This window comes from Dromiciops gliroides, chromosome 5 (genome assembly GCF_019393635.1).
Source record: "Dromiciops gliroides isolate mDroGli1 chromosome 5, mDroGli1.pri, whole genome shotgun sequence".
Classification (NCBI taxonomy): domain Eukaryota; kingdom Metazoa; phylum Chordata; class Mammalia; order Microbiotheria; family Microbiotheriidae; genus Dromiciops; species Dromiciops gliroides.
In genome coordinates, this window is record NC_057865.1 from 302801968 (window position 1) to 302819676 (window position 17709).

General features: G+C 44.4%; 1 protein-coding gene across 1 annotated transcript; it reads right to left on the reverse strand.

Moving 5' to 3' along the window:
* Positions 1 to 5268: 5268 nt before the first annotated feature.
* Positions 5269 to 17405, reverse strand: LOC122729355 (zinc finger protein 569-like). Its single transcript, XM_043968201.1, has 6 exons — positions 17367 to 17405; positions 16733 to 16890; positions 16371 to 16438; positions 13176 to 13302; positions 12715 to 12810; positions 5269 to 10398 (listed from the first exon to the last, which is right to left on the reverse strand). Exons 2-6 carry the CDS (start codon positions 16827 to 16829, stop codon positions 7910 to 7912), a joined length of 2877 nt encoding a protein of 958 aa, XP_043824136.1. The 5' UTR covers positions 16830 to 16890; positions 17367 to 17405; the 3' UTR covers positions 5269 to 7909.
* Between the last annotated feature and the right edge of the window lie 304 nt (positions 17406 to 17709).

Here is a 17709-nt window from a genome sequence, read left to right on the forward strand (position 1 = left end):
TAGAGGCAGCTAGGTGGCACAGTGGATAGAGCACCGGCCCTGGATTCAGGAGAACCTGAGTTCAAATCCAACCTCAGACACTTCACACTTACTAGCTGTGTGACCCTGGGCAAGTCACTTAACCCTCAAAAAACAAAAAACATATATATGTTGGTGAATATAGATAGGGTATTATATCTTTGGCCCCCTTGAGAACATATCTTTTTTGTGACTCATCATCATTGGGAAATCTCCTTGTCCTACACTCTGCCTCAGTACTCACATTTCATCAGTACCTTCTGCCCCTCTGATTGGACTTTATCATTGAGGACAGGGCCATGGGATCTAGGGCCTCTATTTAATGAAGGGGCTCGGCACAGTCTTCTCCCATTTCCCACCAATGACTCTGCTTTGAGACTTTTCTGGACTTTCCCCTATACCTTTGTGCTGGGTCCCTACCTGACCCCCCATGGCATTTCAGCTTCCTTTGGTGTGTTGTCTTCCCCCATTAGATTGTAAGCTTCTTGAGGACAGCAATTTTTAAAAAAAAACTAGCATTGTGCTTAACACAATTCATGGTACATAGTTGGTGCTTAATATGTATTTATTGACTGACTATATCTGTGTAGTAGTGAAATCTCTGGGTCAAAGGGTACTCTCCTTGGTATATAAAGCCCACCATAGTCTAGTTCAGATCATTTTCCCAAGCTTATGGGGCAGCTAGGTGGCACAGTGGATAGAGAACTGGACCTGGAGTCAAAAGGACCTGAGTTCAAATTTCACCTCAGACACTTACTAGCTGTGTGACCCTGGGCAAGTTACTTCATCCCAATTGCCTTAAACATCCCTGGCCATCTCCAGTTGTCCTGATGTATATATCTTGCCACTGGACCCAGATAGCTCTGGAGGAGAGAGTGAGCTTGGTGATCTTGCACAGCCCTCCCTAAAATCCGATTCAGTGCATGACATCATCCCATGTCATGGACCTCTTTGGGAACAAAGGACAAACAACAACAATAATCTCCCCATGCTTAATACATATACAGAATCTGTTTCAGCCACATGGTCAACTCACCATTCCTTTTCTGTTGGCTCTGCTTTCTCACTCACAGCTGTGATAAAATAATGGGATTTGGCAGATGCTCAGGAGCCCCACCTGAAGATTTATTTGTAATTGATTGAATTGAGTGAGACTGAGAGACTGAGAACCTACTTAAGGATGATTAATTTGGGACCACACCTGGCCTGCCCTGAGTAGGGTGTTGTTCTCAGAAGTTGAACCTAGTTAAAGTTGATTAAATTGAGACCACACGTGGCCAACCCTGAATACAGTGTGTTCTCAGAGACTATGGACTGCAACATCAACAGGAGACCACTCTAAACCAATCAACTTGAAGAACCTCCCATTTTGGGGAGGAAGACAGGAAGTAGGAAGCTGAGGCTGTCTGACTGGATCTTTCTCTTTTGGTTCAAGACATCTGCTTGGCAACAGAACTTCATGTGGGCTGCTGGGAAAGCTAGATTTTCCATGCTATAAGAAATCTGTTCTCAATCTTTCTCTCACTTCACTAACTTATAATATATGTTTTAATAAATCCTTAAAAGCCTAAACTCTTACTGAATTTATCAGTGATTTTGGCCAGCTTCCCTCCAAAGACTGGGAGGTGGGGCAGATTAGGACCCACATTTAGATTTTAAACATCACACAGCCCTGCACACATGGAAGGCCCTCTTCTTCCCCACTACTTCCTTTCAGAGCCTTTGGCTGCCTAAAACTTCTTCATTCAAGAGCCCTTTTAAATGTTTTGATTTCATTCTCATCATTCCTGAGGGATACACTCCCCTCTGGAGATCATCTCATCCCTTCTAATTATACAGCATTCAGTTTTGGTTTTATTATTCTTCCCTTGTCAAAGTATATGTTGTTTTCTTGGATCTTTTTACTTCACTCTGCCTCAGTTCATGTCTTCCTCTGTTTCTTTGACATCTTCAGTCATTGTTTTATACTAGTCATTTCCCAATTGATTAAAAAAAACCAACCTTGCTTTCAGTTCTTTTTTTAATCATAAAGTGCTGTTGTAAATTTTTTTGTGTATATGGACCCTTTCTATCTTTGACCTCCTGGGGTAGGTGCCTAGTAGTGGGATTTCTTGGTCAAAAGATAAGGACATTTGAATCACATTCTTTTTTTTAAACTTGATATTTAGAATTTTATTTTTTCCCCCAAATTACATGTAAAAAAATTTTAACATAAATTTTTAAAATTTTATGTTCCAAATTCTCTTCCTCCCTTCCTCCCCACTCCCCTTAAGAATTTAAGCAATTGCAAAAAAAAAGAATTTAAGCAATTCAATATAAGTCATACATGTGGAGTCATGCAAAACATTTCCACATCCGACAGGTTATGAAAGAAAACAGAAAAAAAAACTTTGGAAAAAGTTTTTAACAAAAAAAAATTATGCTTCAATCTGTATTCAGATACCATCAGTTCTTTCTCTGTAGGTGGATTGCATTTTTCATAAGTCCTTCAGAGTTGTCTTGCTGTATTGCTGAACATAACTGAAAATAATTCACAGCAGATCATCTTACAATATTGCTGTTATTTTGTATACAGTACATTTCATTTTGCATCAGCTCATGTAAGTCCAGGTTTTTCTGATAGCATCCTGCTCATCATTTCTTATAGCACAATAGTGTTCCATCATAATCTCATCCCATAATTTGTGTAGTCATTCCCCAATTGATGGCCATCTCCCTGATTTTGAATTCAACTTTTTTGTTTTTTTATCTCTTTTTTTTTATTCCAAATTAGTAGTGGTATTACTGGGTCAAAGAGTATGCATAGAAGATGGAGGAGGAAAGGCAGTTACTTCCCTGATCTCTCCCCAAAACCCCTTCAAATACCTTCAAATAATGCCAAAGTACTATTGTTGGAGCAGCAGAACCCAAACAAAGACAGGGTGAAATAATTTTCCAGCCAAAGACAGCTTAGAGGGTCAGCAGGAAAGGTCTGTTGTACCGGGGTGAAAGTGGAGTGAGCTGAGTGCACTCAGCCCCAGCCCCAGCCCTAGAAAACCAGGCCTTGGGAGCCTCTGAATCAACTGGCAGCAGCTGCTTCTGGAATGAAGAGATGAAGAGAGGAGCTCAGCACGCAGTGCAAATCCAGCCTGGAACAGACAGCACTTCCAGGGCCTTGGAGTCTTCAGTGCCAGTGGCTTCTTCTGAGGTTCAGCTTATGGACCAGTGAAGGGGTTTGCTGGTTGGCCATCGTGAAATGGCTATGGTCTCTGCTGGAGCTGGGGAGAAGCACCCAGGTTATGATCCAGTGGGCTGACTCTAGTGGAGAAGGGGCACAGGCACACCAAGCTTCCGACCACAGAGAATCAGATTTCAATCAGACATCTGCTTCCAGGCTGAGATGAGTAGGCAAAGAAAGCAATAGACTATGAAAAGCTTTTTTTGGGGAAAAGTAAACCAGAATACACCCTCAGAAGAAGATAATAACAAAGTCAAAGCTCCAACATCCAAAACTTCCAAGAAAAATATGAATTGGTCTCAAGCCATGGAAGCACTCAAAAGGGATTTTGGAGAGAAAGTAGTAGAGATAGAAGGAAGATTTAGAGAGGTGTAGGAAAGAGGAAAGAAAAATGAGAGAGATGCAGGAGAGTCATGAGAAAAAAGTCAACAGCTTGAAAAGCCAAATGGAAAAGGAGATACAATAGCTCTCTGAAGAAAACAATTGCCTAAGAATTCGGATTGAACAAATGGAAGCTAGCAACTTTATGAGAAACCAAGACACAGTAAAGCAAGCACAAATGAATTAAAAAATAGAGGGAAATATGAAGTTTCTTTTGGGGGTGAGGCAATAAGGGTTAAGTGACTTGTCCAGGGTCACACAGCTAGTAAGTGTCAAATGGCTGAGGCCAGATTTGAACTCAGGTCCTCCTGAATTCTGGGCTGGTACGTTACCCACTGTGCCACCTAGATGCCCCAATAGAGGGCAATTTGAAATATTTCCTTGGAAGAAACAGCTGACCTGGAAAATAGATACAGGAGAGATAATTTGAAAATCATTGGATTACCTGAAAACAATGATCAAGGAAAAGAGCTTAGACATCACCTTCCAAGAAACTGTCAGGGAAAAATTGCCCTGATGTTCTAGAAGCAGAAGGTAAAATAGAAATTGAAAAAATCCACCAATCACCTCCTGAGATTCCAAAATGAAAACTTCCAAGAATATTATAGTCAAATTCTAGAGCCCTCAGGTCAAGGAGAAAATATTGCAAGCAGCTAGAAAAAAGGAATTCAAATAGTGTGGAACTACAGTAAGGATAACACAAGATCTACCAGCATCTACATTAAAGGATTGGAGGGCATAGAATATGATATGATGGAGAGTAAAGGAACTGGGACTACAGTCAAGAATAACCTACCCAGCAAAACTGAGTATAATCTTTCGGGGGGAAAATTGGACTTCAATGAAAAAGAGGACTTTCAAGCATTTGTGATGAGAAGACCTGAATTGAATAGAAAATTTGACTTTCAAATATAAGACCTAGAGAAGCATAAAAAGGTAAACAGGAAAAAGAAATCATGAGGGATATTAAAAGATTAAACTCTTTACATTGCTACATGGGAAGATAATACTTCTAACTCATAAGAACTGTCTCAGTATTAGGGCAGCTGAAAGGAATATACTTAGAGGGCACAGGTGTGAATTGAATATGAAGGGATATCTGTAAAGCATTTATTTTTTGTTTATCCTTTTTTTTTTTTTTTTGGTGCTTGCTTCCTCCCTCCCCCTCTGTGGGTTGAAGGGAGAGCACAGCATCTGGACAGACCCAGTGGTAGCTCTTTCAGAACAGGTGAGGTGCGTAGCTTTAGTAGTAGGGCACATACGATGTCTTATCTGGAAAGGAGTACCTACTCATTTTACCTATTTCCTAATCTGTAAAATGAAGTGGTTGGAAGAGATGCAATCATAAGGTCCCTTCCAGCACTAAATCCATTATCCTGTGATTCCTGGTGTGACTGCTCTGATGCACTTCAGGGATCAGTGAGGGCAAGGCTTTCCCATTTCCTCCACTGGCATCTTCTTGCTGGCTTGACTTCTCTCATTTCAGTAAGTTGCATGCTGCTGAGGGAGACCTTTCCTCATCTATTACATTTATAAGATTTATCTACACTATGACTTTTTTGATGCAGCATAAGGGATGAGCTGTCACCTAAGGTTTTTGGATATGCAATTTCTAGGGTTTTGTGGTTGTTGTTTTTTTATCCCACTTTGGTGTATGTTGTCACTAAAGGCTTATTCACATACCTTGCATCTTTAGAGTTTGTCTCAGATCAATTTTTTGGAATTATTAAACTTAATTGCAAATACTAATACAGCTGATTAAATTTGCACAGAAACTTTTTACATTTAATTTTGAAATAATTTTTATTGATAATTTGCATTTATATCACTTACATTTTTCAATGTATCTTTCCCTGAACTGCTTCCAGAGAGCCACTCTACTTATAACAATGAGAAAAGGAAAAAGAAACTGTTCAAAACCAACCAACATATCAAAAAACACCAGATCTTATATACAGTATTCCACACCCATAGTATCTCAACTCTGCCAAGTGGTGGGCATGTGTATTGAAATCCTCAGTTAACACCTGTTGGTTTATTTTAACATATAAGACCTAGGTTCAGATAGCTCTGAGATTAAGAGATATACAATCATTATAGTTAGACATTAAGTTCCTCATTTTGGTAGAGCTAAGCTCCAGCAGAACTGAGCTGGAATGAAAATTTCCCCATTTCACAGAAGTCCAAGTTTCCTTTTGTAGTTGACTAAGGTAACACTTTCAACTGGCCTAAGAAAAGAACACTTTCCAGTTAGCCCAACGATTCCATGATATTGAGATCGACTGATGTGGAATTGTAACCACATAGACAGATTGATGATTATCACACCCTGTGATGCTCTCAACATGCCTATGCCCCAAATATTGGCAATGGTCCCTGGCTGACCTCAGAATGTTCCAGGATGTACCTAGCTTAACCTCGTGTCATACTCCATCCAATCAAATCATTTCCCAAGAATCTGCAATTTTTCTATTCCTTTTATGACTATAAAAATAACTCCTGTAAACCCCTAGTTTGTCTATGGCTACTAAGGAGCCATTGACCTCATTTACTGGCAACTATTAGCTTGCTAATAAATTGTGCACAGAACTTTTTGTCTTAGTTTTTCTTTCTCACAGATTTCCATTGTGACAGTACATGAGAGTGTAAGAGTCCCAAATTGTGCGGGCAGCTAGGTGGTGCAGCGGATAGAGCACTGGCCCTGGATTCAGGAGTACCTGAGTTCAAATCTGGCCTCAGACACTTGACACTTACTAGCTGTGTGACCCTGGGCAAGTCACTTAACCCTCATTGCCCCACAAAAACAAAACAAACAAAAAAAACATAGTAAGAGTCCCAAATTGCTTCTTTGGAGCCAAGCTTGGTCGTTATAATTTCACAACACTTAATTTTTTTAAAAATCATTTTGTTGTCCAGTTATTTTCCATTTCCATTGTTGTAGTTAGTGTCAATCTATAGTTTGGTTCATTTCTTTGTTTTCTGATTTTGCTTAGTTAACTTTGTATCAGCTCATTTAAATTTTCCCATGTACATCTGTATTCAGCATATTGATCACTTCTTACAGAACAGTGATACTACACAGCCACTTACATTCAAAGAATATGAATATGCAGAAGTCCAATAACTTTTCAGTTACTCCACAAGTCTCCCTCAAATTCTTGTTCTTTCATTCCAACCACTCTTACATGGTAGTAGCCATTGTGATCTTTATTTTGGTTTTTGTTACATCCTGTACTTTGTCACAAAGACCCTCATCTACATTTCATCATATTTCTCAAAGTTGTAAATTATAATTGCATAATGGGATTCCATTGTATGAATGTCGCACAATTTAACAAATACCCTACTGCTAGATATTTCAGGTACTTCCAGTTCATATTATAAATGAATATGAAATTAAAATCTTTGACCAAATAGTTCTATTTTGCTTTTGATAAAACTTTTGGAGGATATGGTCATCAATGCAATGATCAAATCAAAGTGTGATTTTGGGGGGGTTGACATTTACTGTGTATTGCGAAATGGCATTCCAAAGTCTATAACTTTCTACCAATATTTCTTAATTCCACAAGCATTGTTTCTATTTTTGAAAAAAAAAAATTAAAGAGCATCTCAATGATACTTTAATGTATATAATTTTGATTGAGACTGAACACTTTCCATGTTATTAGCAATTTGTTTCCTCATTTGAAAATGATCTCTTCATAGCCATTGACCATTCATCTCCCTTGTGGACTAAGAGCTACCTTTGTAGATTTTTAGTAGTTCTTTTCCTATGTAGCTAGCATATTTGATATCAACATCTTTTTTTTTTTTGCAACTGTTCTTTTACTTTGGTTACATTGCTTTCATGCTTTATTTCTTTGTTCTTAAATACATCTTACTTTGACCCTTCTAATTATTTAATAGAACATTTTCTTAATTTTACAATTGATATAACTGCATAATCACTTTTTCTCTCCCCCCACCCCCGCCATACTTTTTTAGTTTTACACATATATTTGAGGCTAAAAATCAGGAGGAACCCTGAGGAATGTGTTATGAGATACAGTTCTAAATCCATTTTCAGCCACATTGCTAACCAAATTTCCCAAGTAAATCTGTTAAATACTTCTTTTGCTAGTTTATATTTCCTGTAAGTTTATAAAACACTAATCTTTTGTCTCTATTTTGTTGGATACATGGTATCCCTATCCTATCTCCTTTCCCTCCTGCCAGTACCAGAATATTTTGATTAAAAAAGAAGTCTGTAATATGTTTTAGTATCTGGGAATACATATCTACCTTAAATTTCTAGGGTTTATTTCTAGTATGAATTTTCTGATGTTGAATAAGTGTTGTACACCGAGTGAAGGCCTTACCACATGTAGTGCATTCATAAGGTTTCTCACCACTATGTATTCTCTGATGTTGAGTTAGGTATAGTTTCCTGCCAAAAGATTTTCCACATTCACTACATTGATAGGGTTTTTCGCCACTATGAATTCTCTGATGCAGAGTAAGACAATGGCCATTCCGGAAGGCTTTACTGCATTCATTACATGGATAGCACTTTTCCCCAGTATGAACTGTTTGATGACGACTAAGGTACAGATTGCGGCTGAATACTTTTCCACATTCACTACATTTATAAGGTTTCTCTACAGAATGAATTTTCTGATGTTCACTGAGGCTCCCTGGACGACTAAAGGCTTGTCCACACTCATTACATTTATAAGGCTTCTCTCCCGTGTGTATTCTGTAATGAAGAGTAACCTGTGAGCTGTTGCTAAAGGCTTTACCACAATCTTTACATTTATATGGTTTCTCCCCACTATGGACTCTCTGATGCTCAGTAAGGTGTCCCCTCTGGGTGAAAGCTTTCCCACAATCACTACATTTATAGGGTTTTTCTCCATTATGAATTTTCTGATGCCGTGAAAGGTCTCCTCGCTGGCTGAAGGCTTTCTCACATATGTCACATTTGTATGGTTTTTCTCCAGTATGAATTCTCTGATGTAAACTAAGGCCTATACTGTGGAGGAAGGCCTTCCCACATTCAAGACATACATGGGACTTCACACCAGTATGAATTTTCTGATGTACATTAAGTGCTGAGCTATTACTGAAGGCTTTCTCACATTCACTACATTTATATGGTTTCTCTCCAGTGTGAATTCTCTCATGCCGACTAAGGTATGTAATTTGGCTGAAGGACTTTCCACATTCAGTACATTTATGAGGTTTTTCTCCATTGTGAATTCTGTAATGTTCAGTAAGACGTCCTTTCTGGATGAAGGCTTTTTCACATAGATTACATTTATAGGGCTTCTCTCCAGTATGAATTCTTTCATGCATATTGAGCTGTGAGCTGATGCTAAAGGCTTTACCACATTTGTTACATTTATAAGGCTTCTCACCACTATGGATCCTTAGATGTTTAGTAAGGTCTCCCTTCTGGCTGAAAGCTTTCCCACATTCACTGCAATCATAAGGTTTTTCTCCATTATGAATTTTTTGATGTCGAAAAAGGTCTCCCCTCTGGCTAAAGGCCTTCTTGCATATATTACAATTATAGGGTTTCTCTCTAGTATGAATTCTCTGATGTTCAGAAAGATGACCTTTCTGGCTGAAGGCTTTTTCACATACATCACATTTATAGGGTTTCTCACCAGTATGAATCCTTTGATGTACAATGAGGCCTGCATGATTACTGAAAGGCTTCCCACATTCGTGACATTCATAGGGTTTTTCTCCACTATGAATTCTGTGATGTAGAATAAGGGATGAGCTATTGCTGAATGCTTTTCCACATTCATTACATTTATAGGGTTTTTCTCCATTATGAATTCTCTGGTGTGCAGTAAGATGTCCTTGCTGGCTAAAAGCTTTTTCACATACATTACATTTATATGGTTTCTCTCCTGTATGAACTTTCTGGTGTCGAGAAAGGTCCCCTTTCTGGCTAAAGGCTTTTTTACATATGCTACACTGAAAAGGTTTCTCTCCAGTATGAATTCTCAGATGTACAAATAGTCCTGTTCTATTGCTGAAGAGTTTCCTACATTCATGACATTCATAGGGTTTCTCTCCACTGTGAATTATGTGATGTAGAATAAGTGAAGAACTATTGGTGAAGGCTTTTCCACAGTCACTACATTTATAGGGTCTCTCCCCATCATGAATTCCCTGATGCTGAATAAGCTGTGTGATCTGGCTGAAGGTTTTTCCACAATCTCTACAGATATATGGTTTCCCACAAGAATGACTTCTGTGACATTGAGTAAGGTGTCGCCTCTGGCGGAAAGTATTACCAAATTCAGTACATGTATAGGATTTCTCTTTAGCAGCTTCTTTTTTATCTCCATTAGGGTCTAAGGGGTCACTGAAAGCTTTACTGCATCCACTGTCCTTATGGGATTTCTTTTCTGAGGAGATTCCATTATGTTCACTCAGGTCTGAAGAAAGTATGAAGTTATTTCTATGTGTATCATATTTATAAAGACTTTTTTCTGAAGAAATGTTGCTTTGTGTATCAAGGATTGACTTTTGATCAAAACTTTTCATAAAGTGATTACCTTTGTGGCCTTTGGCCTTATTAAAATTTTTATCCCAAGTTCCTTGCATCAGATCTCTGTCTTGGTTATTAGTTTTATGCCTGTCAGTGTTGTTTTTACAATTTCCAACATCTCCAAATTTATAGTCCCAGGAACCACTCTTTGTGAGTCTTTCCTGGGAAGTATCTTTCAGGGAAATGCTTTGTATAGGGATTGTCTTCTTGGTCTCTGATGGGGTCTCCCAATCTGAAATACAAAGAAAAGAGAATGGGGAAAAAAGAGAAACAGCAAAAAGGAAAGAAGAGAGAAAAGTAAATCTTTTTTTCCCCTTTTTTTCTGGATAGGGAGAAAGATACCTAGTCCTCATTATTTAAGGATCCATTTCAAACTGTATGAGAATAATGAAATATACTGAACACCAAAAGTTAATTAACTTAATGTCTTTCTACTAAATCTAGAGGCAATCCAAATCTAGGATTCTATGGAGGCCTCTGTTTATGAACCCAGACTCCTGATTCACAGAATTGGTCTCTCGGAATTGGAAAGGACACTTAGCTAATGGAGTCAGCTCTTGAGGTGGTCATTTCTACCTGTTCTACAATGTCTCTGACCAGCTCTCCAATGATAAGGAAGTGTGCTAAATTTAGACTGCTCCGACCTCTAGGAAGTTTTTACCTTTCCAACTGAAATCTTCTTCCAGCAATAAGGGTTAGTTCTGTCCTGTCCTGTGTACCTAAACCAGACCAACTGACTCCCTTCCCTTGCAGGACATGAGAGCGGCCTTGCACCTTCTGTTCTCCAAAGCCAACATCCCCAGCTCTTGGAGCCCATCTGAACAGGGTCCAGGCCTTTTGGGGTATCCCCACAGGGAGGTCTTTCACACAGAAGGGCTGTCCTCAGACATCCTATGTCATCGCCACATCATCCACCACATTGTTAGGAAGCTTCACCATTGTTCAGGATGTAGTCATCCTCTGTTCTTCTGCCTGGAGGAGGATCCACAGACGCCCTCCACAGAGGGGCTTTCCTCTGTGCCATCCTCACCTAGGGCACGGACTTTCTGTCTTTGTATCCGCACCATCAGGACTCAGTATAGTGCCCAGCTCTTAGGTGCTCCATGAACAGTCACGACTATGTGACCAGCCCCCAGTCTGGTTGCCCTTCCCCCAGGGGATCAGCAGTTCCTTTCCAGCTTGGAGGCCCTTCTCAAAGCCCCCAGTGGATGCTGCTCCCTTCCTCCCTGCCCTTCCCTCAGAACTGCCTTCGCTCTGGGTCCACGTGGCATACATCAGCACCTGCTTCATTTTTGGGCTTTGTGACTTCGCAGCCTAACACTGGGCTCGCTGGGAGAACAGACTCCTATCAGGCTTCTCCTTGTGCAAACTGAGATACCACTGGCTGCTCTGCCACACTGCCTGGAGACCAGTCATGCCCAGATCACAATTTAGGGTAATTTTCCTTGTGTCTGTGATCAAGATGAGGATCAAGTGAGACAGCATGGGCAAAGCACTTTGAAAAGCTCAGGGTGCTATGGAAATGCTGGTGACCACCAACCTCTGCCGATTCTCAATCCTCTTCATCCTCACCCCCCTCATCTAATCCTCCTTATCCCTTTCCTCTCCTCTTCACCACCATCACCATCTTTTTCATCACCACTACCCTCCTCACCTCCATCCTCCTCACACATCTGCAGCCTGCTCGTGAATTACACAACATACATTTTACTGTTGTTCTGTTGCCCGCAACTCTGAGCCAGAGCATCACGGAGCATCAAAATGTGGGTCCTGCTAACAGAGGTCATATGCAGCCAGGCCAAACACAGTATTCAGGAGGGAGATGGGCAGAACGTTTGGCCTGGATTTATGGCCAAAGTCAGGGTCGTCCATAGAGGAATGGCCCCACATGGTAAAAGAGGACAGGGGAGAGGCCAGGAGATGGGCAGGAGTGTATCTCAGTTCATCCAACATTTCCTAAGTGCCTGCCACATGCTGATGTCAAAGGTGCTGGGGACAAAAAGACAAAGCCAGTCTGTGTCCTCCCTGGGGTGGGGAGAGATGAGGCCCAGAGGAGCAAGGAGTGACGGGGCTCAGATGGAGCTGAGGGAAATCTGTGGAAGGAAGAGGATAGCAGCAGCTGGGGGGGGGAGGGGGGCTTCCTTTCCAGGGCCCAGGGCGGTGCCTGGCACCCATCAGACACCTGTGGAAGGGAATTAGGCTAAAGGAAACCTGGGCTGGGACCTCAGGGAGGAGACAAGGGGAGTGGGAGGCAGGGCTGGCACTTTGTCCCTGGGGACTGGCCACCAGCAGGCCAGGGCCCGAGAGAGAGCACAGCCTTGGAGGCGGGAGGCTGCTGTGGGTGCCTGGCCAATGTCTCTCGACTCTTAGAGGGGCTTCCGTTTCTTCATCTCTAAGATGGGGACAAAAGCATCTGGGGGCCCAGAGTAGAGGTGATGACCCATAAGAGGAGGCAGGCAGAGATGCCTCACAGGCCACAGAGGGGGAGACCCCTCAGTGCCAGCCTCAGAGAGGCCAGCACTGCCCCCTGCCTGGTGCCCCCTCTCACCTGTGCCAAGGCTTCTCGGCTCTTCCTCCAGCAACACCCACGGGCCTTCCCCACACTCCAGCTGGGTGATCAGCTCTGGCTTGGCAACCGGCAGCCCTGCTCATGGGGAGAGAAGTGGGAGTGCCCTCCTGAGTCCATCCCTGCCCCCTCCTCTGCATGGAGGACTTGGCACTCTGGCCAGGCCCAGGGGCTGGGCTGAGGAGAGGCCTCTGCTGGGCCCTCTGTGCTGGGACCCAAGGGAGCCAGTCTGGGCAGCACACACCCTGTGGGTGCTTAATAAACACTGGTCATGGGCACTCTGGAGCTGTTTCTACTTGCAGAGCCTCCCCTAGAGCAAAGGGCACCACTAGCCTGACGGCCAGGATGAGGTGAGCTAACCCTCAAACAGCCCAGAGCCCTCAGCTGGTGAGGATGCCCCCTCCCTGGAGCGGTCAGACTGCAAGCCCCCCATGGCTTCTTACCCAGGGAGACAAAGTTCTCATAGTTCTCCAGCATCACCTCCCGATAGAGGGTCTTCTGGGCATGGGTCAGCTGCCTCCATTCCCTCTGGCTAAAGTCTACGGTCACATCCTGGAAGGTCATAGACTCCTGAAACAGCCAAGACATTTCTGCTGACAGCTGGCCCATCCTCCTTGGAGGGAGGGGGAAGGGGCAAAGGTGTGCCGTGGAGCTGGGCTTACGGAGGCTCCTGAAACGCAATCCCTGCTCTCTCCATCCTAACCCTCCTTGGCCCCTCAGCAGGTCGGGGTTCTGTGGGTCACCCTTCTTCCTAGAGTCTCTCCTTCTTGTGTTTACAACATGGTTCTTCTCCTACCAGTCTGACTACTGGGCTCCTGGGCCCTTGAAATCTGAGTGTCTTTGTCCTGGGCCCTCTCCCTTTCACTGTCTATATACTCTCTCTCTGCCCCCATCAGCTTCACTTCATCCTGTACATATTTAGTTTGTTCACAGCTGTTTGCATGTCTTCTCCCCCACTGGAGTTCGAGCCCCTGGTTTCTGCCTTTCTGTGTGTATCTCCAGTGCTTAGGACAGAGCCGGGTACAAAACAGGCACTTAATAGATGTTTGTTGGCTTGATGTGAATGCTCTACTGATATCTGCTCCAGTAGTCGATCACTCCTGGTCCAAGGGATGCCAGTGCTGTAACAGCTCCCCAAGAGAGGACAGAGAGGCCCACGAGGGGCCTACTGTGTGAAGGATGCCGGATGGGATCCTAAGCAACCATGGCCCTTGCCATCCCCTGCCTTCGGGGAGTTGACAGTCTATTGGACAGAACTGGGATAGTTTACTAGAGATGGGACAAGGGGGAGGTGCAGTCTGAAGAGGGAGGACAACCCTGGGGGAGATCAGAGAGCCTCTCCCTGAGGAGGGGGTGTGGAAGCCAGCTCTGGAATGAGTGACCCCCCCCCCATGTGGCAGCCAGGCTGAGGGTCTAGGAAAGAGGGAGCCTTTGGAGGTTTGTGAGCAGAGGAGGGTTGTGATGGAGCTGGACAGCAAAGGCTGGTCTCAGACCTCAAAACCATCTGGTCCTGGTGGAAGCCCAGACCAGGAAAGGAGGTCACTGGAACAGAGAGGATTAGGCAGGATTGAAACAGTCAAACAACAACCCTAAATCATAAGTCGCCTTGTAAAGTGGCCCCCATTGGGAGGAATTGCTGGGAAAGTGGGAAGCATTTGGGAGAAATGAAGGTTAGATGAATCTCTGAAAACACAGAATGGGATAAATTCAAATGGACAATTGATCTGAATGTCAAAGGTCACACCATTAAAAAATGAGAGCCAGCTCAGTTCCCTTTCAAAGCCAAGGTTAGGGGGTGAGACTTCTCATGCTATCCACCTGCAGAGAAAGAACTGATAGGGACTGAACACAGACTGAAGCATGCTATTTTTCACTTTCTTTCATTTCTCTCTCTTTTTTTTTGAGTCTTCTTATACAAAAGGACTAATATGTAAATGTTTTGCATAATTGCACATGTATAATCTATATCTGATTACTTGTCACCTCAGGGAGGGGGGAGGGAAGTGAAAGTGAGGGAGAGAATTTGGAATTCAAAACTTTAAATAAAAAAATGTTTTGTTTTTTTTTAAAGCAGACTTCTATTTGGTATTTTTGTTTTTAACATCACCTACATTTCCACTGTTTTCCTTCCCCCCAGTAGAGAATTCTAAAGCAAATAGAGGTCACAGAAAAATAGAATACAGGAAATAAAAATGGTTCTGTACTTACTAGAAAAGCAGTATATGGATAAGGGAAGCAGAAAAGGTCATGTGCTATACAAACAGGGGACCAGAAAGCATACATAATGATCCTGTAAATGTGATGTGTGTTCTATGGTAGTTGGGTTTATTTTGGTTAAATATTTCCCAATTACATTTTAATCCCACTGATGGTCTAATACACAAGAAATGTCAGCAACTAGCAAATAACTAAGAGGAGAGCCATCCCTCAATGGAGAGTGGGTCTGTGATAGCACAGGCATAACAAGAACTGGAAATGAATAACAATAACAAAAGAAATGTGGATCAAAACAATGCAGAGGCTTCACCTCAACAGCCCAAAAGATAGGAGGAGAGCTCTGCTAAGAAAGGGACCTCTGACCCAAAGATCTCCTTGTCGAGAAGGTCACAGAGAAATGACCAGAAGATTTATGAGATGGAGACAACTAGAAACAAAGCAGTCACCACTGACAAGAACAGGATTCCTGACTGAAACCCCTGCAACTTTGAGAACTGATGAGCAGAATTACCCAAGGAAAGGACAGCTGTCACTGCCACCACCAAGGCCAGCCTGGTTCTGGGAAAGGGGCAGGGGCCAGCCTCAAGAGGCTTCCTCCTTTCCTCTTCTCATGGTTCATTCTTTGTTACAAAGGGCAGCTCCTGGTCTGAGAGGTGGGGGAGAAAGGGTATGGATGGAAAGGCCCCCAAAGCAACTATTTCCACAGCTGGGTGAGAGGTGATGAGGGCCTGTGGACACAGAGAGACCTCAACTCGACCAGATTTGTGTACGTGGGTATGTGCATGTCTAAGTACCTGTGACTGTGTACATGTCTGTGTAGCTGTATGACTATAACTGAGCGTGTGATTGTGTGTATAACTATGTGTGCATGTCTATGTATGTGTGACTGTGAAATTGAGTGTCTATGTGATTGTGTGCACATGTAATTGTGTGTGCATGCATGTTATAGTGTATACGTGATTGTGAGTGTGTATGTATAACTGTGTCTGCCTCAATGTGTGCATGTTTATGTGTGTGGCTGTGATCATATTATGAGATTGTGTTTAACTGTGTGTATGCCTATGCATGGGATGTGTGTGTATATGTGTATGTGCATGCATGAGCAACTCTCTGGGGGCAGGCAGGCCCTGGGTCCTACTCTTGATTCCTCCTAGCCCTCTACTCACTGATGAGCTCACAGGACTTGAAGTTAGAGGGAGGGAGGAAGGAAGGACTCACTCCTGAGGTCAGAGCGAGCAATGGACAAAGCTCTGGGTTCCAGGCTAGGAGACCTGATCTGCCACTGGGGGTCTTGGCCTCTGTTTCCCCCTAGGCTGGCTGATCCCCAAGCATCCTCCCAGCTGCAGAGATGTGTGGACTCTGCAACTACCACAATTTTGGGGTCTCAGGACCCTACACTCCACCTAGGACTGCCCACTCACCAGAGAGCCGGAGGTGGTCATTCTCTCTTCCTGCTGACCTCTGCTCATCTCTCGTGGGTGGGCAGAGTCTGGAGGAGAAGAAGGGGGTCAGCAGGGAACACCCTGTCTACCCTCCCTGCCCTGGGTCTTTCCTGCCCAGACCCTTCCCTTGCTGCCCCAGGGGTCCCTGCAGTAGATGAGGCCAGAGGGAGCCTAGGACCAGAGTATGGGGCCCCAGAGGCTGCCCATGGGTGTCTGGACTCTAGGGTGCGATTCCCATCCCAGAGCTCCCTGTCTGGCTCTTAGGATCTGAGCCCTGCACAGGCTTCTCTGCCTCGGTTTCCCCCTCTGCTGGATGGTGAGGAGGGGGCTGTCAGTCTCACCTCTGTCCTCAGACATCGTCCATGGTCGCGCCCTCCCTCGTGCCCGGGATCCGCGCTTTCTCCTCCTCCACTGCTGGGAACCTGGTGCGAGGTCCATCCTGATGGGTGGGGCTGGGGCGGGGCGGTGGTGGAGGGGTCCCCCCTTCTGGCGCAGAACCCTAAGGAGAGAGCCAGAGCCCACCGTGAGCGAGCGCCCCCTTTACAGACAAGGAAACTGAGGCTCCCTTGCCGGTCGGCCGGCAGAACATCCGCCAAGGCTGGAGGAGGAACCAGGCAGGCTGGGGTGGCCTCTGGGCCCGGAGGCCCTGGGTTCAAGTCCCGAACTTCTTCCTTCCCTTCCCTGGGAGGGTCACAAGCACCTGGCTGCCCGTGCGAGGCACAGAAGAGTGGGGCAGGCGTGCCCGTGACGGCGTGCCCAGGTCTGTGGGCAGGGCGGGGGCAGAGAAATGTGGAGGCAGGGAGAGACAGAAAGATGGGGAGAGAGACAGAGACGGAGAGGCAGAGAGAGACATAGAGACGGGGAGAGACAGCAAAGAAAGAGAGACACAGAGAGACGAGGGGACAGAGATGGGGAGGCAGGGAGAGACCCCTGGGGATAGGAAGACGGAGGCGGTACGAACATCCACTTACTCACCCAACCGCAGGCAGTGAGCTGGGCACTCTGCGTCGCACGCATGCGCCTTCCGGACTGCGCACACGCGCACTCCTCCGTCTGGCGTCTCGCCCTTTTCCACCTGTGCTTGTGCCGATTGAGCCCCGGAACTACCTTTCCCACAATGCAGCGGGCGGCGCGGAAACGTGGCGTTGCCCGACCCGGAGAATTCTGGGAATAGGGTGGGAATGGAACCTGTGGTTCAGTCCCAGCGCTGCCCGGCCTTTACCCTCCGGACCCCACCCCCAGCTTCACGGGAAGCAAACCCGAAGCCCAAGGCTCCCTAAGGGCCCTTGTGGCTCCCAAGACCCCTGCCAAAATTGGG